The sequence below is a fragment of the Phocoena phocoena genome, chromosome 9 (genome assembly GCF_963924675.1).
Source record: "Phocoena phocoena chromosome 9, mPhoPho1.1, whole genome shotgun sequence".
Lineage (NCBI taxonomy): Eukaryota > Metazoa > Chordata > Mammalia > Artiodactyla > Phocoenidae > Phocoena > Phocoena phocoena.
The window spans coordinates 61,647,577-61,668,311 of record NC_089227.1 but is presented as its reverse complement, the minus strand read 5'-3'; the positions used below and the strand labels follow the sequence as shown (position 1 = coordinate 61,668,311).

General features: G+C 45.4%; 1 protein-coding gene across 2 annotated transcripts in view; it reads left to right on the top strand.

The window, feature by feature from the left end:
- Positions 1-20,735, top strand: part of PDE1C (phosphodiesterase 1C) — a 565,059-nt gene that overhangs the window by 59,811 nt on the left and 484,513 nt on the right. Inside the window, exon 1 of one of the 2 annotated variants that reach the window (XM_065884421.1) lies at positions 19,992-20,076. The exons of the other annotated variant lie outside the window; for it this stretch is intronic. Coding sequence (XP_065740493.1) covers positions 19,992-20,076 — 85 coding nt within the window. Of the gene's footprint in view, positions 1-19,991; positions 20,077-20,735 lie in introns of those variants that run through there. 2 annotated transcript variants of the gene reach the window in all.

Below are 20,735 nucleotides of genomic sequence, written 5' to 3'. Positions count from 1 at the left end.
CAAATACAAATCAGCACTACCCCCCGCCCCATCCCCTCGGCTGTGGCCATTTCTGCCCAGGAGAACTGTTTTACCGGCACAGCACTCTTTATAAGCCCAGGCGAGATTAGTTTTTAGGATATTATACAACCCTACTCAGCCTGGGAGAAATTTGGATCTAGGTGTAGTGTCAATTACTAAACTGTTAAAAATGCCTGGAAGGTACCGCCCTCCTGTACCTTCCTGACACATTCCTACTAGACTCTCCCAGTTTGTGTTGGCCCCTCTTCCTTGGTGTGTTCGATCATATCACACTTTTGTGTCATCTTCTGATTCTATGTGTGTCTTTCATTCAACTGTGATCTCCTGGAATGTGGGCCTGGAATAGGCAACCGTAGACTAGTGATTAATTGCCAGGACTAAGCTCTAAGCCAGGCTGTCTGGGTCCAAATTCTGGTTCTATCACTTACGATCCGAGTAACCCTGAGCAAGTTATTAAGTAACTCAGTTTACTTCATCTGTATAATTGGTCAGATTTGCAAGGGCTAAATAATTTCATGTACACAAAAGCACCTAGAACAATATCTGCCCTTAGTAAGCATTCAGTGAATTCAGCTATTGTTAGTAATCATTCTGTTTTCAATTCCCATCTATTGTCTGGCACACTTAATACATTTAATATGTATATTAAATACTAATTGTATGAGCAAAAGTACAAATAGAGGTAGAGAAGGGAGTGGTCCTTGTGGGATGTAGTAAGGGGATTTGAACAACTGATGGGGTTTGAAATAGGGCTTGAAGGGTTGGTTGAGTGTGGATAGCTGGGGAAAGTTAATGGTTAATTCAGTTGGCACTCCAAAAGTTAGGCCATTTGGTAAATATAGAAACTGAATGTGAAAAATAATTAGCATTAAGCTGATTTCATCTCAAGTTAGTAGCAGACCTGCTATCAAAATTTCATTTCTCTCCTCCCCAGTGTCTGCTGAGGTGTTACCAAGTGTTTTGCTTTAGGAATATAATAGATTTTAATTATTGAACAATGCACTTGAAGGGAAAGCAGAAGTCAGGAATGTCCTGTAACTCTGGAGCATCAATTTTATGCATTCTGGAGAAATTAACATAAGATGGTGACATTTCCACAGCATCCAAAAGTAATTTTACAATGACTGAGAGATTGTGACCCCTTGACCCTTTCCATTCTCACATGCATTGTCACTTTGCCGTTTGTGAATTATTTTTCCTTTCAGAACTCACCTGTGCTGTCTCGGCAAATCAAAGCCAAGCTAACTAATAATGCATGGCTCTGCCCCGTGATTGTGTTAAACGAAAGGCTGCTTCCCCACAGAAGGGAGGGGTATTAATTTGCCTTTTTTAGGACCTGCACAGTGATTGAGGTTGACATAATTCTCTTTGAGGTTTTTATTCCTTTGTCATTGAGTAATTGTTCTTCAGCTGCTAGGAGTAGATCAGAGCAAAGGGATGAGGACTGCTGTAGACGAAGAATCAGGACTGTTGTGAAATTTATCCTTCGTCTTTCCCCCACTCCAAAATTCATAGCCTCTGAGGCAAGACAGATCTGGTTTGAATGAGGACTCTGTCACTTTGCAGTGAGTGATCTAGGACCTGTGATGCACCTTTTATTTTGAGCTTCACTTTTGTCTTCTGTAAACAGAGATTATGACACCTACCTGGCTGGAGGTGTGGGTTTCAGTGAGATGGAGCTCTGCGGTGACGGTATGAGGCAGAGCCCCAGTGGCTTAGTAGGTGCTCAAGAAATGCTTCTTTCCTCACATTTCAAAGTTTTTTTTCTCCCAGAAAGTGTCCTATGAATGGTAGGATTTTCCTTAAACATATTTAAATTGACAAAGATATGTGAAAATGAACATCCAGAGGAAACATCTATTGTGTGAATGTGTACAGGACTATGGGTGTACATGTTTGTGTGTGTTTGCTCTTGGAGGGCAGGCACGTACAAGAGTGACAATATTTCTAGAACAATTACTTGCATACTACCTTCAACTCCACCTTTTTCTTCTCTTCCATCAAGAAAGCAAATCCATTAACAAAGAGGAACAGAAAAAAGTAGCAGACAGGTCTGAAAAGGCATCGGACAAGAAAACCCCATTCCATTCTTACAAAATCTTTGCTATTTGTGACAAGCATGATACTTGAAATTCACAACACACAAGCAATTGTCATTCTCAAAATATACTATACATTGTGTAGTCTCAGTGACACCCCAAATTTGTGAATTTTACGGCATGTCACTACAGACAAGAGCCTGTCAGTAATCTGCCAATTAGCAGGTTGAAGATTAACTGTTTGGGAAATTATCATTTTTAAAATGATAAAATTATTAAAATGATAAAATTATTATAGAATTGACTTAAAATCACAAGTTGGCTCGGTTGTGGGCAGGGAAGCTTTGCTCTGTGTCCAAGGCCATGGCATTCTGTATGGTCTTCTACCCACCCTGTTCATTAGGATTTTGGGATAATAAAATGTATAATTATGTTTTATTTATCTATGCTCAGGAGGCATAAAAACTATAGAAAACAGAGAAAATGCTTTGTCATCGTGAAATACGTGCAGTTAAACACCATCTTAAGAAAAATTTCTGTAGGAGTATTTTCACTTTAGAATGGACTTAACTTTCCAGCCTTCGTATTCAGAGGGGTGGCTGTGGAGAGGAAGAAAGTGCGCTAGACCTGTTGAAGACGCATGTTCAAACCCTGACTTGCCTCTATGAGCTCCGTGACCCTGAGCATATTACGCAACCTCTCTGAGTTTGTTTTTCCACTTGAAAGATGGGAGTCATTATAACTACTCACAGAGTTGCAGCAAGTGATATTCTATACTGAAGTTTGTCCTGTGTTCCTGTCAAGATGCAGGAATATTTGCCTCCTCCAAAATGATTTGTGGGGATCGTCCCAAGTGTCTGGAGGAAGCTCCTCTCACTTTTCCAGCTGGTCCCTTTCCAGGGTTGGTTTTCCCGTTGCCCAGATGGCTCAGTCCCTTCCTGTGCTGGCTGAAGAGATTAGGAGTCAATAGCACCCGAGGGGGTGGATGCCATCACTTGGAGAGTGAGAAGAGAAAAAGGGTCTGGAACAGAACACCAGTGTTTAGGGTGCAGAGGAGGGTCAAAGGCCAGCCAGGCGGGAGCTGGGCACGGGAGTGCAGGAAGACCCAAAGTCAAAAGTGAGGGCAGAAGAGCTAGTCAACTGCAGCAGACACCCCAGAGAGGTCAGTGAGGATGGGCTCCTCTGGTTATCTTCAGGTGGCTGACAGGGCATGTTTCTTTTCTTTGCGGATAGAGGCAGGAGCCAGGAGGACAACCGTGGAAGAAGAGTGGAACAGCCCGGGGGAAACCAAGGAGAAACTCGAAGACGCAGGAGAGCAAGGTCAGCCCCCCTGCGCGCAACTGACTTGGTTCAGAATCCTCCAAACACTCTTCTTTCCTCAGCTCTTGCAAGAGCTTAAGGGAACACAGAAGTGACCAGTACTATCAGTTTCAAAATGATGGAAAAATCGGGACTCAGAGTGCTAATGCTTTTTTTCAGCCATGGAGAAGCTAGGTTTGAATCCACCTCTTCTGAACCTTAGTCCTCAGCCCTTCTCACTGAACCGGCCGCGTCTTTCAGGAGTTTGCCAAGCGTTTACCAAAGCAGCAATGCAGCGCTTCCTGCAGGTCTCTTGGCCACGCAAAAGGCAGGACTCCACACTGTCACTCCCCATGGAAAAATATCCAAGCAAATGTGGTCCATCTTAGTATCCTCATGGCTAATCACTTCATGATTTCTTGCCTTTACTCCTGCTCCTGTGCTCACCGCCCTTCCCCCTGATCACTTCTGCCAGTTAAGTCGGGGGGAGGGGGGTCCCTTCGTCCCGGTGAGAAGAGACCAGGGGGCAGCCCGAAATTGTGCTCGGAGTCCTGCCAGCAAACAGGCGCCCCCCAGCGGTGCTGGCGGTAAGTGCAGGTGTGTGGACGGCGCCCTAAAGACCTGGGCAGGGGAGGGAGAGCCTGTGTTTTCCAAAGTGAGGTTCCTGGTGCTGTGGGCTGTGGCAGTTTGGGGGAAGTTGAACAGAGGAGCCCCGTGAGACTTTGCAGGGATTTTTATCACACTCAGAAGGACATTTGGTTTGGATTCTAAGTATTCCCAAATTAACCCTAGGTGTGGGGTCCTCCAATCTGTTGAATGTTGACAGTCACATTGTCTCCTAGTGCCATTTCCCTCCTTGTTTATGTAAAAATTAAGGCTTTTAAAGGAACTTTCATCTAAGAGCTCAGGGTTTTTTAAAAAAAATGTATTGAAGTATAGTTGATTTACACTGTTATGTTAAGAGTTCAGGGTTTTAAAACAAGTTTATAAAGTGTTGTGAAGCGTTAGAAATAACATGGGCGGGGGCTTCCCTGGTGGCGCAGTGGTTGGGAGTCCACCTGCCGATGCAGGGGACGCGGATTCGTGCCCCAGTCCGGGAGGATCCCACATGCCATGGAGTGGCTAGGCCCGTGAGCCGTGGCCACTGGGCCTGTGCGTCTGAAGCCTGTGCTCCGCAGCGGGAGAGGCCACAGCAGTGAGAGGCCTGCGTACCACAAAAAAAAAAAAAAAAAAAAAGAAATAACATGGGCTCTCAGAAGTTCTGGTTCCGGAACTGCGCTAACTAGTTGTTAGGACAACCTGTTTCCCTCTCTGACCCTGTTACTTTACCTATGACTTCCTACCCTTCGCAGGTTACTACTGTGCAGAAGTGCACCGAAATGCATAAGGTGTGAAAACAAAGTAACAATGACATGATAGCAGCAGCTGATGTTTGTTGAGTGGTTACTTTGTGCTAGATACCTGCTCTAAGCACCTTTCACGTGTTAAGTCATTTAGTCCTCACAGCAGTCAAATAAGGAAACTGAGGCAAAGCCCAAGGGCATACAGCCAGTAAGAGCAGCACCAGGATTTGACCTTGGCAGGTCAGCTTCAGAACTTGTGCTGTTCATCGTTGAAGTTTTACTGCATTAACATGAGTGAGGTAGGATGAAAATGAGTATGGTTAGGGTGAAAATGACACCAATATTGTTATAAAAAAAAAAAGACAAACCGAAACCTTATCATTTTTGCTCATGTCTTTTTATCACTCTTATCTCAAAAAGAGGAGACTGGTGTGGATGTTATCTCCTCCAGGAAATTGTGGGCTGGACTAACGGCCCCATGCTGGGCTCCCCCCACCTCCTGGACGTCCCTCTGTCTATGCATCATGTTCAGTTATCATTTGTTCACTTGTGGGTCAGTCCCCCTAGACAGTGAGCTGCCTGAAGGCAGAGACGATGAGCCTGGCAGGTAGATTGTGGAGCTTGGACACTGGGCCTCTGGGTACTGTTGGCATTTTCTCCCCTTTCTCTCTCCTTGCCACTCCTTTGAGGCAATTAGATCTCCCTCCCATCTTCCCAGGAGAGTCCCTGTTACGTGGTTTCCAGGGTCCATCTGGGTATCAATCAGGGAGGCAGGTCTGCAGTCCTCTAAGGGGCTGCTGACTTTAGGTGAGTCATCTTCATGACGCTTGGGTTTTCTCACTTCCCCTTGTGTAGCAGGAAGCTGAAGGTGGTCAGTGCGGCTGGGGCCTGGCCAGTATTGTGGATGGGAACCAGGACCACATAAGGTACTTGGAGGATGGGCTGGGGGAGAGGCTTGGAGGTGGCTAAGGGCTCCTCTCCCAGGGACAGAAACCTCAAGGACAGCTCAAGGGCACAGTTCTGTATTCTAGGTGGGAGATGGGAAAGGAATAGGGCCTACTCTGTGGCCTCTAACTGGCACCTCTCTCCTCTCTGCTTATGTATTTCTTTGGACTTGATTAAACAAGGGAGAGGTTGAAAAAGTAAGAATGGGTGGAAGTGCCAACAGATGGGAGTGTCTGGAACTTTGCACCCTCTGAGAAGATGAAGACAGGCAGCCTAGCATGGTGGATGGAGGTCTGGGGAGAAGTCAGATTGGTCCCCATTTAGATGTCACATCCACCTTGCTGCACCTGGCCTCAGTTTCTTAATGTGCAACATGGGAATTGTTGTGAGGGCTAAGATTCTTTCTGGAGATGAAAGGGTCTGTCACAGTGGTTGGACCACAGTGAGGACCTCGACAAACAGGAGTTGAAAATGAGGACCCACTGACTCTTCTTTCAGTTTAATCACTGAGTTAGCACCTCATTTTTACCCTTTTTCACTTCTTATCTCCAACAAGTGGTCTTGATTTCCAGCATACTTCAACAATTCAATTTTCTTGTGATTTGCTTCAGTTGTCACACATTTTGAGTCAATCCCGTAACCATTCGGTGAATGCAGGCCGTGTGTCAGTGACAGTGCTTCGTGGTCTGGAGGATATCTTCAAAATCACAGGGAGATTAATTAAGTCAAGAGGCAACTCGTGAAAAGAGGAAACCAAATGGCTTCCATTCTCTGAAATGCCCTTTGTTGGCCTGAGAGGCATTTTGTTAGAAATTCAGTTGCCAAATGTATGTGTAAGAATTTATCACAATTAAAAAAATGCCTTTTGGTAACTTAAATACCTGACAAAAGCAGCTCAGCATTAAATCGTTAATACTCCCACCTGCTGCCAACATAACTGCTTTCTTTTGTCATGATAATACAGACTGTCTGATTCTCTGGTAGAGGTTTTGGGCGGCAGCATAATCAACATCTGGAAAAATGTGCTTGTGATTCTGAGATTTCAGTCATCTTGTCAATGTAGAGACTTTGTGCTTCCCCCCCCCACGAAGGTTTTTATAATTTAAGATCGTAATGTAGAATTTCCACTACACAAGACTACAATCTCTTTCTTTTTGTACCAGGTTGCCTTGTATGGTGAACATGCCTAATATTTTGTAAAGTACCAGTAAATAAGGTATCACTGATAATGCGGTAGCAGGACTTTTCCATTAAGTCCTGGTATGATGGAAGTATGAAATCTCTCCTGAGAAGAGGAGCCCAAGAGTTTTTAGACAATGAATACGAATTCTCCTTTACGCAGTTGGTGGTAAAGATGGACCATTTATCCTGATTCATGGAGGCTGGCCTTTACGCACTTGGTGGTAAAGATGGACCATTTATCCTGATTCATGGAGGCTGGTTAGAGCACATCCTGGACTGAGAAGGCTGGCATGTTAATTTCCATATTTCTTCTTAAAGCTCCTGTCAGAACCAGAATATTCATTCAACAAGTATTTATTGACTGCCTACTCAGTGCCAAGATTGTTCTAGGTATTTGGACTACATCAGTGAACAAAACACACATAGCCCTCATGAAGCTTACAGTCTAGGCACGGGTCATTGATCTGGCTCAGGATAATTTACTTTAATATATTTTTTAAATCATAAAATTTTTAAAACAGGACAAATACAGGAAATAATTCAGAGACCCATGTTTGCATTGACAACTGACTTTTTATTTATTTTATTATTATGTTATTTTTTTGACTGCTCCTTGAGGCTTGCGGGATCTTAGTTCCCCGACCAGGGATCGAACCCGGGCCAATGCAGTGAAAGTGCCGAGTCCTGACCACTGGACCTCCAGGGAATTCCCGACAACTGACTTTTTAAATGTTTTTCTTTTTTTCTAATAATGGGCAGAGTAAAAAATTTGGAGGACACATAAAAGAAGAAACTAGATTCTACCAAGGTTCCTGGGCGGGAGGATAAGCCTGAACTTGTTGCCTCTGGGTAACCAGGTTACCTGTAACCCCAGCACTAGACTGTAATCACTATCACCATTTTGGTGTGTTTTCTCCCCGTCTTTCTGAAGTGCAGCTTTTACACAGTTGTGACCATATTGTATCCTACTTTGCTCTTTTTCTTAAATATAGTTTTTTACTCTCACCAACTATGTTTTTCTGTGACATTTTCTCCAAAACCCCAGCATCCTTATCATTATCATCATCAGCAGAGACCACATCCAGGACACAAAGTGTGGGTGGTGTGTGTGTGTGTGTGTGTGTGTGTGTAGCTCGCTGTGTATATCTGTGTGGGTGTGTGTTTGCTGGTGATAAGGGACATGTTTGTTAATTCTGTTTGAAGTGAATCACTAAGCTGGAACAAAGTCCTGGATGAATTTAGCTGCTAGTGAACAACAGATGGGGGAGAAACTCTCTATTACAAGTCATTCCAGCAAATAGCTGGATCCACTCTGGTGTCAGAAATCCCCTTCTGAGCTGCCTGTCTGTACTCTTTGGTTCCAGTGTTCTTGGTGCTCTTGATGATTCTGTTGCAAGGTTGCCACTGAGAGGAGTTACCTTCTCCAGGGATTTCAGAACCACAGTAAGAAAGATTTTCGAACTAAATCTAACACCATAATTCCATTCTTTGTTATTGGAGGGCTTGAAATGAGATGTATGAGTAAAATACTTAGCACAGAGCCTGGCACATGGTGGCTGTTAGATCCCTAAGGCCACTGTTAGACCCCTAAGAAACCATGCTCCCTTCCCCATGTTCAAGTGCAGGTGCGTGCTGACTCTACCTTTAACAGTTATCCATCTGGGACCTGTTGCTGTGCAAGTTGTAACCCTGGCTGCTCTGTATTTATTCTAATCCCTATTCCCCAAAGCCCCGTCAGACATCTTGGATGTGGCAGATTTTGCTGGCCTACAGAAGATTCTTCACCGAGTTTCTCTCTGTTTTGCCCCTTGCCTCATAACATACGGACATTTTTGTATTTCTATATATTTATGTTTTCTATTTACAGAAAGGAAAAAATCGTATGTCATAAGATGGTGTAATTTTCAACTACTACTAATGAATTATTCTTTTGGCTTGCTTACTAAAGCCAGAGCTATAGTGTACTATTGAAATTGTCTATACCCTTAAACCTTCTGTAAGTGATAATACCAACATCAGGCCACATGAAAAAGAGGTGTTCTTTCTGGGGCAAAGCTTTAATTTATATATCATGGCGGTAGGCTTAGGTACATTTTTCAACTTCAGACCGAAAGGTTACAGCTGTGATTTGGGGGCAGATTTTTCCCTCAGCCCTTGGCAGACAGGTGTACTATGTCTGCACCTGGTGAATTGGAAATTTGGTCAAAACGGTGAAGAGGGTAGGGTTTCAGATGGATCCCCATGTTTACCAAACCCTCTTTTCTTTCCTAATTGCATTTCCTGGAGCCCCTCTTGCAGTTTGATGGGGCCATATGACTAATTTCTGGCTAATGGAATGTAGGAAGAAGGGATATGTGTTTTCTTCCAGGCTCTTGGGGGAGGTCATCGAGGAGATGTGACCACTGGTTGACCTGTGAGCTGGACCCAGGCAACTGGAGGCTCCCCACCACCTCCGCTGTCCTTGGCCCCTTGCCTTCGGCATTTTCAGAAGCTTCTCTAAGGATACAGCCTTAAGATAGAAATGTGGTGTTGAGACTATCTGGATGGTATACATGACTGAACCCAGCTGAGTCCTCTATATAAACTTTTAAGATTCGGCGGGTGTGTGCGGAAACTTACTCATTCACGGCCGCCCAAGACAGGCCTGGTAAGAAAGTTCCCTTGTTTATTAAACCTGCCACCACCAGTCTGGAGTGGTTTGCCTCTTTCTTCAATCTCTCCCTGCCCTCTGCATATAGGGCTTTGTAATGAGCAAGAAATAAACCTTTAAGTGGTGTCAGGCCACTGAGACTTTGGAGAGTTGTTATAGAAATTAGCTACACAAACTAATACAGGATTTGGCACATGAATATTAGTTCAGTAAATATTAGTGTGTTTTTCTTTTGGTCCTCAGGAAGCACAGAATGTCAGAATCCTCTCAAGGAAATCTGAACTGAGAAGAGTTGATACGTCTAAGCAAAGCCCTTGAGAGAATGTCAGCAGTCAAGCAGGAAAGCCAAATACATCGCCAATGGCATACGGTGGGGTTTGCGAGGAAGGCAGGGCTTCGGGCCAGGAGCCAGATAGGAACGTCAGGATGGAAGTAGACCAGGAGTATTTGGGATGAATGTTGCAAACTGGCAGTGGTTCTGATCCTTGGCTTCTCCCTAGAATCATCTGGTGAGCTTAAAAAATACCAATGCTTAGCCTCCCATCCCTATTCAGACCAGTGAATCAGGATCTGTTTTGGTGAGCCCTGATGTCTATATGATCGACTCATTCCACAGGTGATTTCAGCATGCTGTTGTCATTGAGAACCGCTGCTGTGAACAGTACTGAAGCATCGGTGCCTCATCTTTACTGAGCAGTGGGTACTAGTGTGAGGCATACTTGGATGACCCAAAGGTACTGAGTAATATTATGGCATGCTAAATAAAGGTCAGAGATAGTTGTAGCCAGAAGAAATTACGGCTCAAACACACCGGGACATCTATGACTTTTCCTTGGCATTCAGACCTTCCTTGAGGTGTAGAATATGATCCCTGCTGGTTCTCTGATTCCTGGGTCCTCTCAAGCTGCTTGATGGCCACTAGTATCCATTTCCCGTCTTCTCCAAATTCCTTCTTATTACCTTTGTATTAATCAGAGAAACAGAATGAACAGGATGCACCCATCCATCTGTCTATCAACCTGTCTCTCTGTCTATCTATCTCTCCAGAGAGAGGTTGGTTTATTTTAAGGAGTTGGCTCATGTGATTGTAGAGGCTTGGCAAGTCCAAAATTTGCAGGGTAGGTTGACAGGCTGGAGACCCAGGGAAGAGTTGCAGTTTGAGTGCAAAGGCTGTCTGTTGGTAGAATTCCTTCTTGCTGGGGGGAGGTCAGGCTTTTTTATAGTAAGATCTTCAGCTGATTGGATGAGGCTCACCTACCTTATGGAGTGTAATCAGCTTTCCTCAGAGTCCACTGATTTACATGTTAATCTCATCGCCCCCCCCGCCCCCGCTCCACCCCAGATATTCACAAAACATCCAGAATGTTTGACCACAGAGCTGGGTACCATGGTCTGGCCCAGCTGACATAAAATTAGCCATCACAATCCTCTTGCCCCTCACATGCACTCTCTACCTGTCAAAGTGTGCATGAAAAATGAAACATCTGAACGCCCATTCTCTGGCTTGTTCTCTGCAACTGTAGTTCGAGTCTTCTTTATACAAAGCACATCAGATGAGCACAATGTAGCAGGTTCTGTCACGGCCCGGTCTCTGGCCCATGCTCTTACCACGCCCAATTGCTGAACTGGCATTTCTTTGCTCGAGACCTTCACCTGTCCACCAGATTTTGCTCTGCTGCCGTTTCAGCAGGCCAGGAATACAGTTCGCCTTCTGTTTCCACGGCTCTGCATCTGTGGATTCAGCTAACAGCATATCGAAAATATTTGAAAAAAAATTCCAGAAAGTTCCTAAAAGGCAGAACTTGAATTTGCCACGCTCAGTCAACTATTTATATGGCATTTATATCATTTTAGGTATTATAAGTAATCTAGAGATGATTTAAAGTTTATGGGAGGATGTGGGTAGGTTATATGCAAATGCTATACCTTTTATGTGATACTTGAGCATCTGAGGATTTTGGCATCCGAGGGGGGTTCTGGAATCAATCCCCTGCAGACAGCAGGGGGTGACTGTGCCAGGGAATTGGTGTCTTCTGGGAGCAGCCCTTCACCAGTGACCGAGGGAATGCCCCGCTCCTTCTCTCTCTGGCTGACAGCTGAGGCAGGTATCTCGCACTGTCTCCTGATGTTCTGTAGGGGATTAAGCTGCAGTTGCCCACGGAACTAGCTTGTCTTTACTGCTGCTTTCCCTACCCTGTCAAACTTTCCCACTCCCTTCCTGAGAGTCCCCATCTCCTATAAAAGCATTTCATGCTTTCTACTTTCTATAGGGGAAAGTCCAAACTTCCCATCATGAAAACCAAGGTCCCTCATGATCTGACTCAGACTTACCTCTCCCAGTATCATCTATACTCCCCTGGACCACTCCCAGTTCCCCCCAAGATTCTGTAGGGCCTTATGAGCCAAGGTAAGGAGGTGGGGTTTTTTTGTTGTTTGTTTGTTTTAACTAACTTTTTTTTTTTTTTTGCGGTACGCGGGCCTCTCACTGTTGTGGCCTCTCCCGTTGTGGAGCACAGGCTCCAGACGCGCAGGCACAGCGGCCATGGCTCACAGGCCCAGCCACTCCGTGGCATGTGGGATCTTCCCGGACCGGGGCACGAACCCATGTCCCCTGCATCGGCAGGCGGACTCTCAACCACTGCACCACCAGGGAAGCCCTTAACTAACGTTTAAGTGTTTATTCTGTTAGTTTATTCTAAGAGGTTTTACTTTGTTTTGAGAGTTTTTCTAGAGTGATGGGGAGTCTCTGAAGTGTTTTAGGCAGAGAAAGGACAGGACTGGATTTTTGTTTAACAAGGTCGTCTTGGCTGCTGGATAGACAGAGGCTTGGAGCAAGAATGTCAGCAGTTTGCAGGGTTAGGAGGCTGTTGTGACAGTTCATGTGAGAGACAGTGTAGCATGGACTGGGGATGGGGAGCGTGGAGAGGGGTGGGTGGATGCCAGACATTTAGGTGGTAGTTCTGTCAGGACTTAGTGGCTGTTTATATGAGACAGAGGGGACAGTCATGACTCATAGGTTCTGATCCGATGGTAGAGTGCATGGGAGGACCATTTACAGAGATGGGGCGATTGGAGGTTAAGAGTGAGGCTTTGATGATATTCTGGAGGTATTATGGCGAGGAACCCCAAAATTCCTGAGGACTACAAGGACAGTATGGGAGCAACACTCAGCCCATGTCCACTCACCAAGCTCTGTGTTTGTCCTTGCCTGGGCTGCTTCCCCCAGGGGAAGGGGACCCTTTTCTAACTCTCACAGAGGTGCCAGGTGGCTCTTCCTAGCAGAGATCCTTGTTCTAGTGAGTTTGGATCGAGGAATGCCTTGGAACCCTAATCAGCCAGAGAAGAAATTCGAAGGAGGGTGATAAAGGTGGGCCTGGCCTGGGAAGGGGAGTAGAAGCATTATCCCCCTTCTCCAACACCCCAAGGGAACTCTGGAGGTGGATTAGGAAGATGAAGAGTTCAGATTTGGATGAGTCGAGGTTAGGTGCCTATAAGACCTTCTGAAGAGAAAGGAGATACCCTGTTGCTTGGGGAAGTGATCTGAGCTGGAAATAGATACTTGAGAGTCATTAACAGAGCTATCAAAGTGAAGAGGATTGCTCAGCAGAGAGGGAATAGAGTGAGAAGAGGTTCCTGGATAAGAGCTTCTCTAGTTAACAACCGTAAAGGAAGTGGCTAAGAAAGCTAGAGGGGAAACCAGGAGCAGGTTGTGCCCTGGATGCCCAGGGAACAAAAGAAATCCTAAATGATGCAGCTGTGGTCCACAGAGTTAAACGCTGTCAAGAGGCTGAGAAGATGAAGGCCACAACATGTCCACTAAATGCAGTGATGCCTAGGTGACAGAAGTGTCGTGGAACAGGGAGGGGGACGGAGGCTGGTGGGTGGGAGAGTACCTGAGCATTTCCTGAGGGTGCTTTCTGAGCCAGGCCCTGTCCATGCTCCAGACTCCAGCTCTCAGGAAGCCCGTGGGTGTCTGCAGCTCAGTTGAGTGATGGAGGCTTAGAACCTCTGGCTCCGTTGCTCACGGGGTGATTGATACTCTGGGGCCTTGGGCCCAGGGTGAGTGAGCTCTGAGCCTGTTCCTCTTGCCTCTGAGTATGCATTACCTCAAGCACTCTATGCAGGAAACAAGCACAAAAGGGACCTAGTGTCCTAGTGATGATGATGATGTTAAAAAATAACACATATTGATGGGAATTCCCTGGCGGTCCAGTGGTTAGGACTCCACGCTTTCACTGCCGAGGGCGCGGGTTCAATCCCTGGTAGGGGAACTAAGATCCTGCAAGCCGCGCGGTGTGGCCAAATTAAAAAAAAAAAATACACCATATATTGAAAGTTTACTATGGGTCAGGTTCAGGGAATGTCTTTAACTTATCTCGGTATAACTCACACATTCCCTATAAGGTAGTTATTACATCTCCATTTTACAGAAGAAAAAATCGAGACTCAGAGAGGCTAAGCAACTTGCTCAAGGTCACACAGCTAGAAAACAGAGGAGCTTTTTGTTTTATTTGTTAGGTTTTTAAAAAACATCTTTATTGGAGTATAATTGCTTTACAATGGTGTGTTAGTTTCTGCTGTATCACAAAGTGAATCAGCTATACATATACATATATCCCCATATCCCCTCCCTCTTGCGTCTCCCTCCCACCCTCCCTAACCCACCCCTCTAGGTGGTCACAAAGCACCAAGCTGATCTCCCTGTATTTATTTGTTTTAAATGTTGTTAACCTGTTTATTATGAGCTGGCTCCAAAGCTCATCACAGAGGAAGATAGAGGGTGAATGGAGAGAGGGAATGACTGAGAATGACTCTTCTGCCCCAATCACGTCACCTGCTGGCTGTGCAGCATTGCATGTTACATCTGTGTTCACTCAATTGATCAAATGTTTTAGCGAGGGCCTACTCTGTGCCAGGCACTGCTGGGGCTGAGATGGAAGACCCATCCCTGCTACCAGCAGCTTATATCCTTGTGGGGTGACAGTGTGAGTGCAGTGTGATGGTTCTAGTATGGAGATGCGGAATGGGGTCCAGGGGAGGCTTCAAGTGGAGTGGCCACCTCCCTCCAGAAAAGGCAGGCAGGAAATGCTTTCTGGAGGACCTGGGACATCAGCGGAGACTTGAAGGAAGAGGAGGAGGTCTCTAGGCAAACCAGGTGGGCTGAGGGGGGAAGAATAGTCCAGGCTTGATATTCAGGATTATGAAAAAGAAATTCAAGACCATCGTTTTGGTGCACCTCCACTGCAGAGTGTCTCAAGTTCTAAAAATCTCCTAACTGCAAAGGCTACCAGAAAATTCTCCCTAAATTCTTAGAGCAAAAAAGAATTAATTTACTCTAATTTGCTCCTGATGTTATGGGGGAAGCATCGCTCAGCTAATATTTTTTGAGACATGGAAGGATTTTTTGAGACACTGAAGGCAGGTATAGAAAAATAGTCATTTTCACGGATGCACTAATGATATGTAAACTTAGAAAAAAAGTTGAAAAATAGACCGTGGCCATTCCTATCACAGAAAAGTTGCCTCATTGTGCAAATAGAATTCTGTAATTTCCATCAGGGCTTTCGAGTCCTCTTTCTGGGAACTTTCTCTGACCCTCAAGTGTGTAGGCACTTTGCTTTTTATTCTCTCTGTTTATTTAGATAGTCGCTGCCATCCCTGGGCCTAGAGAAACAAAGCATAGGCTCTAGGGAAGCAATAAGGTAGAAGCAAAATGAAACAGAGAAGGGTGTTAGTGACAGCTGAAGGGAGTCGCTTCCATATATACAGATTTTCTGAGACTGCTCTCTTGTTTGGACCCCTGGTTCCAGAGACTGTTCTGGGACTTTCTCTTCTTGTAAAGTCCTCAAAGGCAGGGACTGTTTCTTGGTTAGCACAATGCCTAACACATAGTTGGCACTCAGTAATGTTAATTTAATTCCATCCTTTCTTTCTCTGTTTATTTTTTCCTTCTCTCCCTGAAAGGGAGCGTGTTTGATGGATTAGTTAGGACTCATGTTTGCAAGCAGCAGAAACTCCCTTATGCTGGGTCACTCACAAAAAGGGAATGTAGTATAAGGTACTAGGGCATCTCATAGAATTTGGGAGGAGCTGGTTTTTAGATGCAGGCTGGAACTGGGACTGGAATTTCCGGGAACTTCCTCTTCACTTCTCACAATTCCTACTCGCAGCAAAGATACTCATTAGCCTTATCTGGACTGTACCAGTTACAGCCAGAAGAACAGGGTTGCAGTTCAGAAACTTCATTGCCTGTAGCCGTTTCTGTGATGATGTGAATGCAAGGGGGTCCTCTCCAAAAACTGGAGTAGTTGTCAGCTGAGGATGTCCATGAGGGGTATAAACAGAGCTCTTACTGGGGCAACTTGGGTTTACAATTCTTGGGCCTTTGGCTGTTGGGAGAATTCCAAATGGTAGATGGCTTCCTATCTGAGAACAGTTGAAATGCATTAATGAAGTGCTGAGTAGCTGTCTTCTCTTTGGTATGACAAATCAAAAGTTATTTTCTTAGAAAACGGACTTTTTTGATAACACATGCTACACATATATATATGCTTATCTTTATCTAGAGGTTTAAAACCAATGAACAATAAGTACTTTCCACTGACAATCTTTCTCTTACATAGAAACAGTTATCAGCCCCTTCACAAGGAGTATCAAAGGACATGATATTAGCACCTGAGTCAGAGGAGTATCCTGCCCGATTAAAGTTTTTCCTTTATAGTTGTTATAATTTGAAGGACATTATTTGATCCATGAGCTATGAACTAATTTAGGTACTGAATTCAGTTCCTATTCTGCTTTCTTGGGATGAAACCAGGGTCATGCATTATCTTGGGAGAAATTAATTCTAACCTAATTAATCTTGGCTAATAACTGGATCAAACTATTATTATGTATATTGTTTCTTTCCTTCCTTCTTTCATTCATCAAGCATTTGTTGCTGTGCCTTCCTTGTTAGAATCCATTCCAGTAATTAAAAGCAGATCAATGATTTTCCAAACTTATTTTAAAGTAAATATAATAAAACTAGAAGTTATCTAAGCCTGGGCAGGTGTAAGATATTTACTATAATCTAGGAGTCAGCAAACATTTTCTGTAAAGGGACAGACAGCCTTTTTTGGCTTTGTAGGCCATGCAGCCTTGGGCACAACTACTCAACTCTGCCTGTTGGTTTCAAAGCAGCCATACACAATATGTAAATAAATGAGCGTAGTTATGTTCCAATAAAACTTTATTTGTGGACACTGAAATTTGAATTTCATGCAGTTTTAATGTGTCACATGTTCTTCTTTTGAATTTTTTTTTCAATCACTTCATCACTTCTTAGCTTGAAGACTACAAAAACAGGTGACAGGCTGGATCTGACCTGCAGGTCTGTTTGCTGACCCCTGCTCTAACAATAAGAGCATAGGATTCACCCATCTGCTTGGGTATCTTGGTTTAGTTTCCTTACTTCACAGGCATTCTTAAAGGAGCATTTCTGAAAGAACAAGCAAAAGTAATGCTTCTGTTGATCTTAGTCTTGAACTCATTCTTTCTCGGCTTATGTAATGTCAGCACTCGACTTCACTTGGTTTCGTGTAAGAGCCCCACACCGAGAAGGCTCCTTTCAGACTTTGCACTTGAAGCAGTGCATTCAGTGGTTCTGTAGGTGTGCAATCTCTAAAACCAGGGAGAGAGAGAGAACGATTCTGGGGAGAAGCAATTTAAAAACAGTTCTAATTGTTCAGGCAAGTTATTTTTACCAGTCTTTAGGGGACAGATAAATGATCACATTGTTATTATTTTTATAGATTATATTTCAAAAAGCTTTTCTGCTAAGAGTGATTAAATACCAAGTTTTCATTTCACTCACTCAGGGAAAATTTTCCATCACATTAGGATTTTTTTCTTGATAACTTAACCATAGGAGACTATAACTCAGGGCTTTCAGGATCCTCATTCCAGAACTTACAGTGCCAGAAAAGAAGGCATGTGATTCTGCTGAAGGTTTGGGAAAGTGAGAGAAATACAGGGAAATGAGAATGATAAGAAACTTTTGGGGGTACTATATTTAAAATACATTCTATATAATACATATAAACATTTTATGTATAAAATTTTCTTATAAAATTAATGATAACAGGGACTTCCCTGGTGGCTCAGTGGTTAAGAACCCACCTGCCAATGCAGGGGACATGGGTTCGAGCCCGGGTCCGGGAAGATCCCACATGCTGCGGAGCAACTAAGCCCATGTGCCACAACTAGAGCCTCCGCTCTAGAGCCCACAACTCACAACTGCTGAGCCCGTGAGCCACAACTACTGAAGCCCGCATGCCTAGAGCTTGTGCTCTGCAACAAGAGAAGCCACCACAATGAGAAGCCCGTGCACTGCAACGAAGAGTAGCCCCCACTCCCTGCAACTAGAGAAAGCCAGTGCACAGCAATGAAGACCCAATGCAGCCAAAAAAAAAAAAAAAAATTAATGATAACAGTAATGAAAATATATTATTGCTGTGAAGAATTTTCTGCACTGTCTACATAATGAAACTTGGGAATCACCTGGTGATTGCAATAACTGAAGGCCCACTGCATGCCTAGGTTTCACCCATTTCCTCTCCTTAATTCACATTGTAAGATGAGGAAAGCAGACTCAGGGAGGTCTAGCTTCTTGCTCAAGGTCATGTAGCTGGTAAGTGGTAAGTGGTGGAGCCACATTTCAGACCCAGGTCTCTTTGTTCCTAGAGCCTTTTTCATGCTTTTGTGTTGTAACAAGTTCCAGTCTCAAGGAGTGCCTCAGGGTTTGAAGCACTCTCTTACTTCCAAGCTGGGACATGCCATTCTGTGTGACACGGGGTCTGTGACATCCATTGCCTTTTGGATTAATTAATCTTGCCACTGACCTGAGAACACTATTAATATGGTTCTAGGTCTTACCAGAGAGAATTTATAATTGACGTTCCAACTACATCTGACGTTAAAACAATACCCATTTCTCTAAAAATATATGGTAAATTGAAGAAGATTCAATTCCTGAGGTATTCACTAACCTGGTTGCCAGTGGGCTTGAGGGTTTTATGGGCCCCCTGAAATTGCATGTGGAATACTGCACATGTGTGTATATGTGCCTTTTTTTTTGGAGAAGACTTGTAATTTTAGTTAGATTCTGAAGACGTGTGGACCCACTGTTCTCTCAGAAACAACGAGGGATATACCTGATTGACTCTGTTAGTATTGACAAGTGTTTGGTAATTGTGTCAAATTCCATCATGACAAATGAGGTTAAATTAACTGTAGTCCCTTAATAACCTGAGCGTGGTAGCACTGTCATTCCATGTGTTACACTGCGTGGACTCCACCAAGGGACTCAGCTCTGGTCTCATTACATGAGCTCCCCAGCCCCGACACAGAACACTGCAGCTGTAAATCCTTAGCAGTTGCTTGCTGGTTGGAGGGAATGATTTCCCCTGTACAAACCTTGCCTAACTCAGTCATTTCAGGTTAGGTCTTTCACTGGAAAGACCAATGATTGATTTGATGTCATAAAGTGAAACTCCTCTGTCCAAACGCTGCCACTTTTTACCTGTAGGACCTTAGTCAAGGCCCTGTGGACCTCAGTTTCCTCTTCTGTAACAAGAGGGGTTAGCTGTAGCATTGGTTAAATTTCTGCCACCTCCACAAATTCCAGGAATCTTTGCTTGGCAACACATTCCAGGAGTCTCTATTTGTCAAAACCAAATTGGAAAGAGCTTGGACAATTCGTTTGGAATCGACTAGAACTTGCACACCTTAGAGCCTCTGTGTGTAAGCGCTTAGCCACAAATATGGGTTACTTTGATAATTACCTTCTGGCCAAGGACTGCCGAGAAGTAATCTTACCGAGGTTCCAGGCCAGTTAGGGAAGACAGCTGCTGGGAGGAAGTGGGCGTGGCGATTTTCCCGACTTCCTTGTTTGGAGCAAACTTTGGCAGCATCCGACCGGCTTAGACGTTTGCTTTTCCATCTGTTGATGTGCTTTTTGGGAGCTCTCTTGTCCGCCAGAGAAAACATGTAGAAGAAGCCCGACGCCAAATCTTAGCCATTCCCTAGAGTCCCCAAATCCCACCAGCCTCCAGAGAGGGGAAGGCGAAGCTGAGAGAAAACAGGCGTGCCTGAAGCGTGCCGGCTTCAGCGGCTCCCAGGGAGTAGGGTGGCAAAGACAGGGATTTCGGCACCCACCCACCCACCGGCCTGCATCCACGCGCACCGGTCCGCGTCGCCTGCCTTTCTTAGCACTTCTCTCGTGGTGTCTGGAACCTGGCACTGGAGATGGTGCAGTTGCGACGCTCGCTGGCTGCGCCGTGTGCCTAGTGCGTTCGTTAGTCGACCTCGCGGTCGCGGCGCCTGCAGCCGGCGCGCTCCGCTCGCAGCGAGCGGCGGAGCAGCGGGGACAGCGCGCGGCGCGCCGGAGGAGGGGACGCGGCCGAGCGCGGGGCGCCGGCGCGGGGCTGCGCGCTCCGCCGCGGGGGACCCCGGGACGCCGTCGGCCGAGCCATGACGGACGCCAGCAACAGGAAAGAGGGCTTCAAAAAATGCCGGAGTGCCACTTTCAGCATCGATGGCTACAGCTTCACCATCGGTGAGAACTTTCCGCCCTCTGTTGTTCTACTCCCGTTTGGGGCAAACCCCCTCTCAGGTGGCGCCGAGGGTCTTCGGGGTCGGGCTGGGCCGCGAGGCGAGGCGAGGCGAGGCGAGGCGAGGCGAGGCGCTCGCCAGGCGGGAGACCCGGGGAGGGGCAACGGGGCCGGGAAGTCGCGTGTGTGGCCCGGCCGCCTCACCGGGGCTGTCCCCGCGGTGCCCCTCCCGCCGCTCTAACCCGGCCTCCCGCTGAAGCTGGTTTTTAGGGTCACAGCTTTTGGAACTGCTCGATTTCCTCTCTGTGATTTTAGTAACACAAGCCGGGAGAGGAGGGATAGAGACAGAGATGGAGACAGAGAGATGGAAATACCGGGAGTGAGAGTGACAGAAAGACGTGGGCATGATAGGCACTAAGACAGAGACACAGAGACACATAGAGAGACAGAATGACAGAGACATCTAGACACAGACGTTGGTAGAAACACGTAGACAGCACGTCAGCAATACAAAGTCGGAGGTGCCAAGACAGAGACTGACTGATAGAATGTCAAAGACGTGGAGACAGTTATAGAAACAGAGAGGCAGAGGCTTCGAGAGACAGACACATAGAGATAGAGGGATTCAGAGAAAGAGATTGAAGGATAGGTTCTACAAAAATTG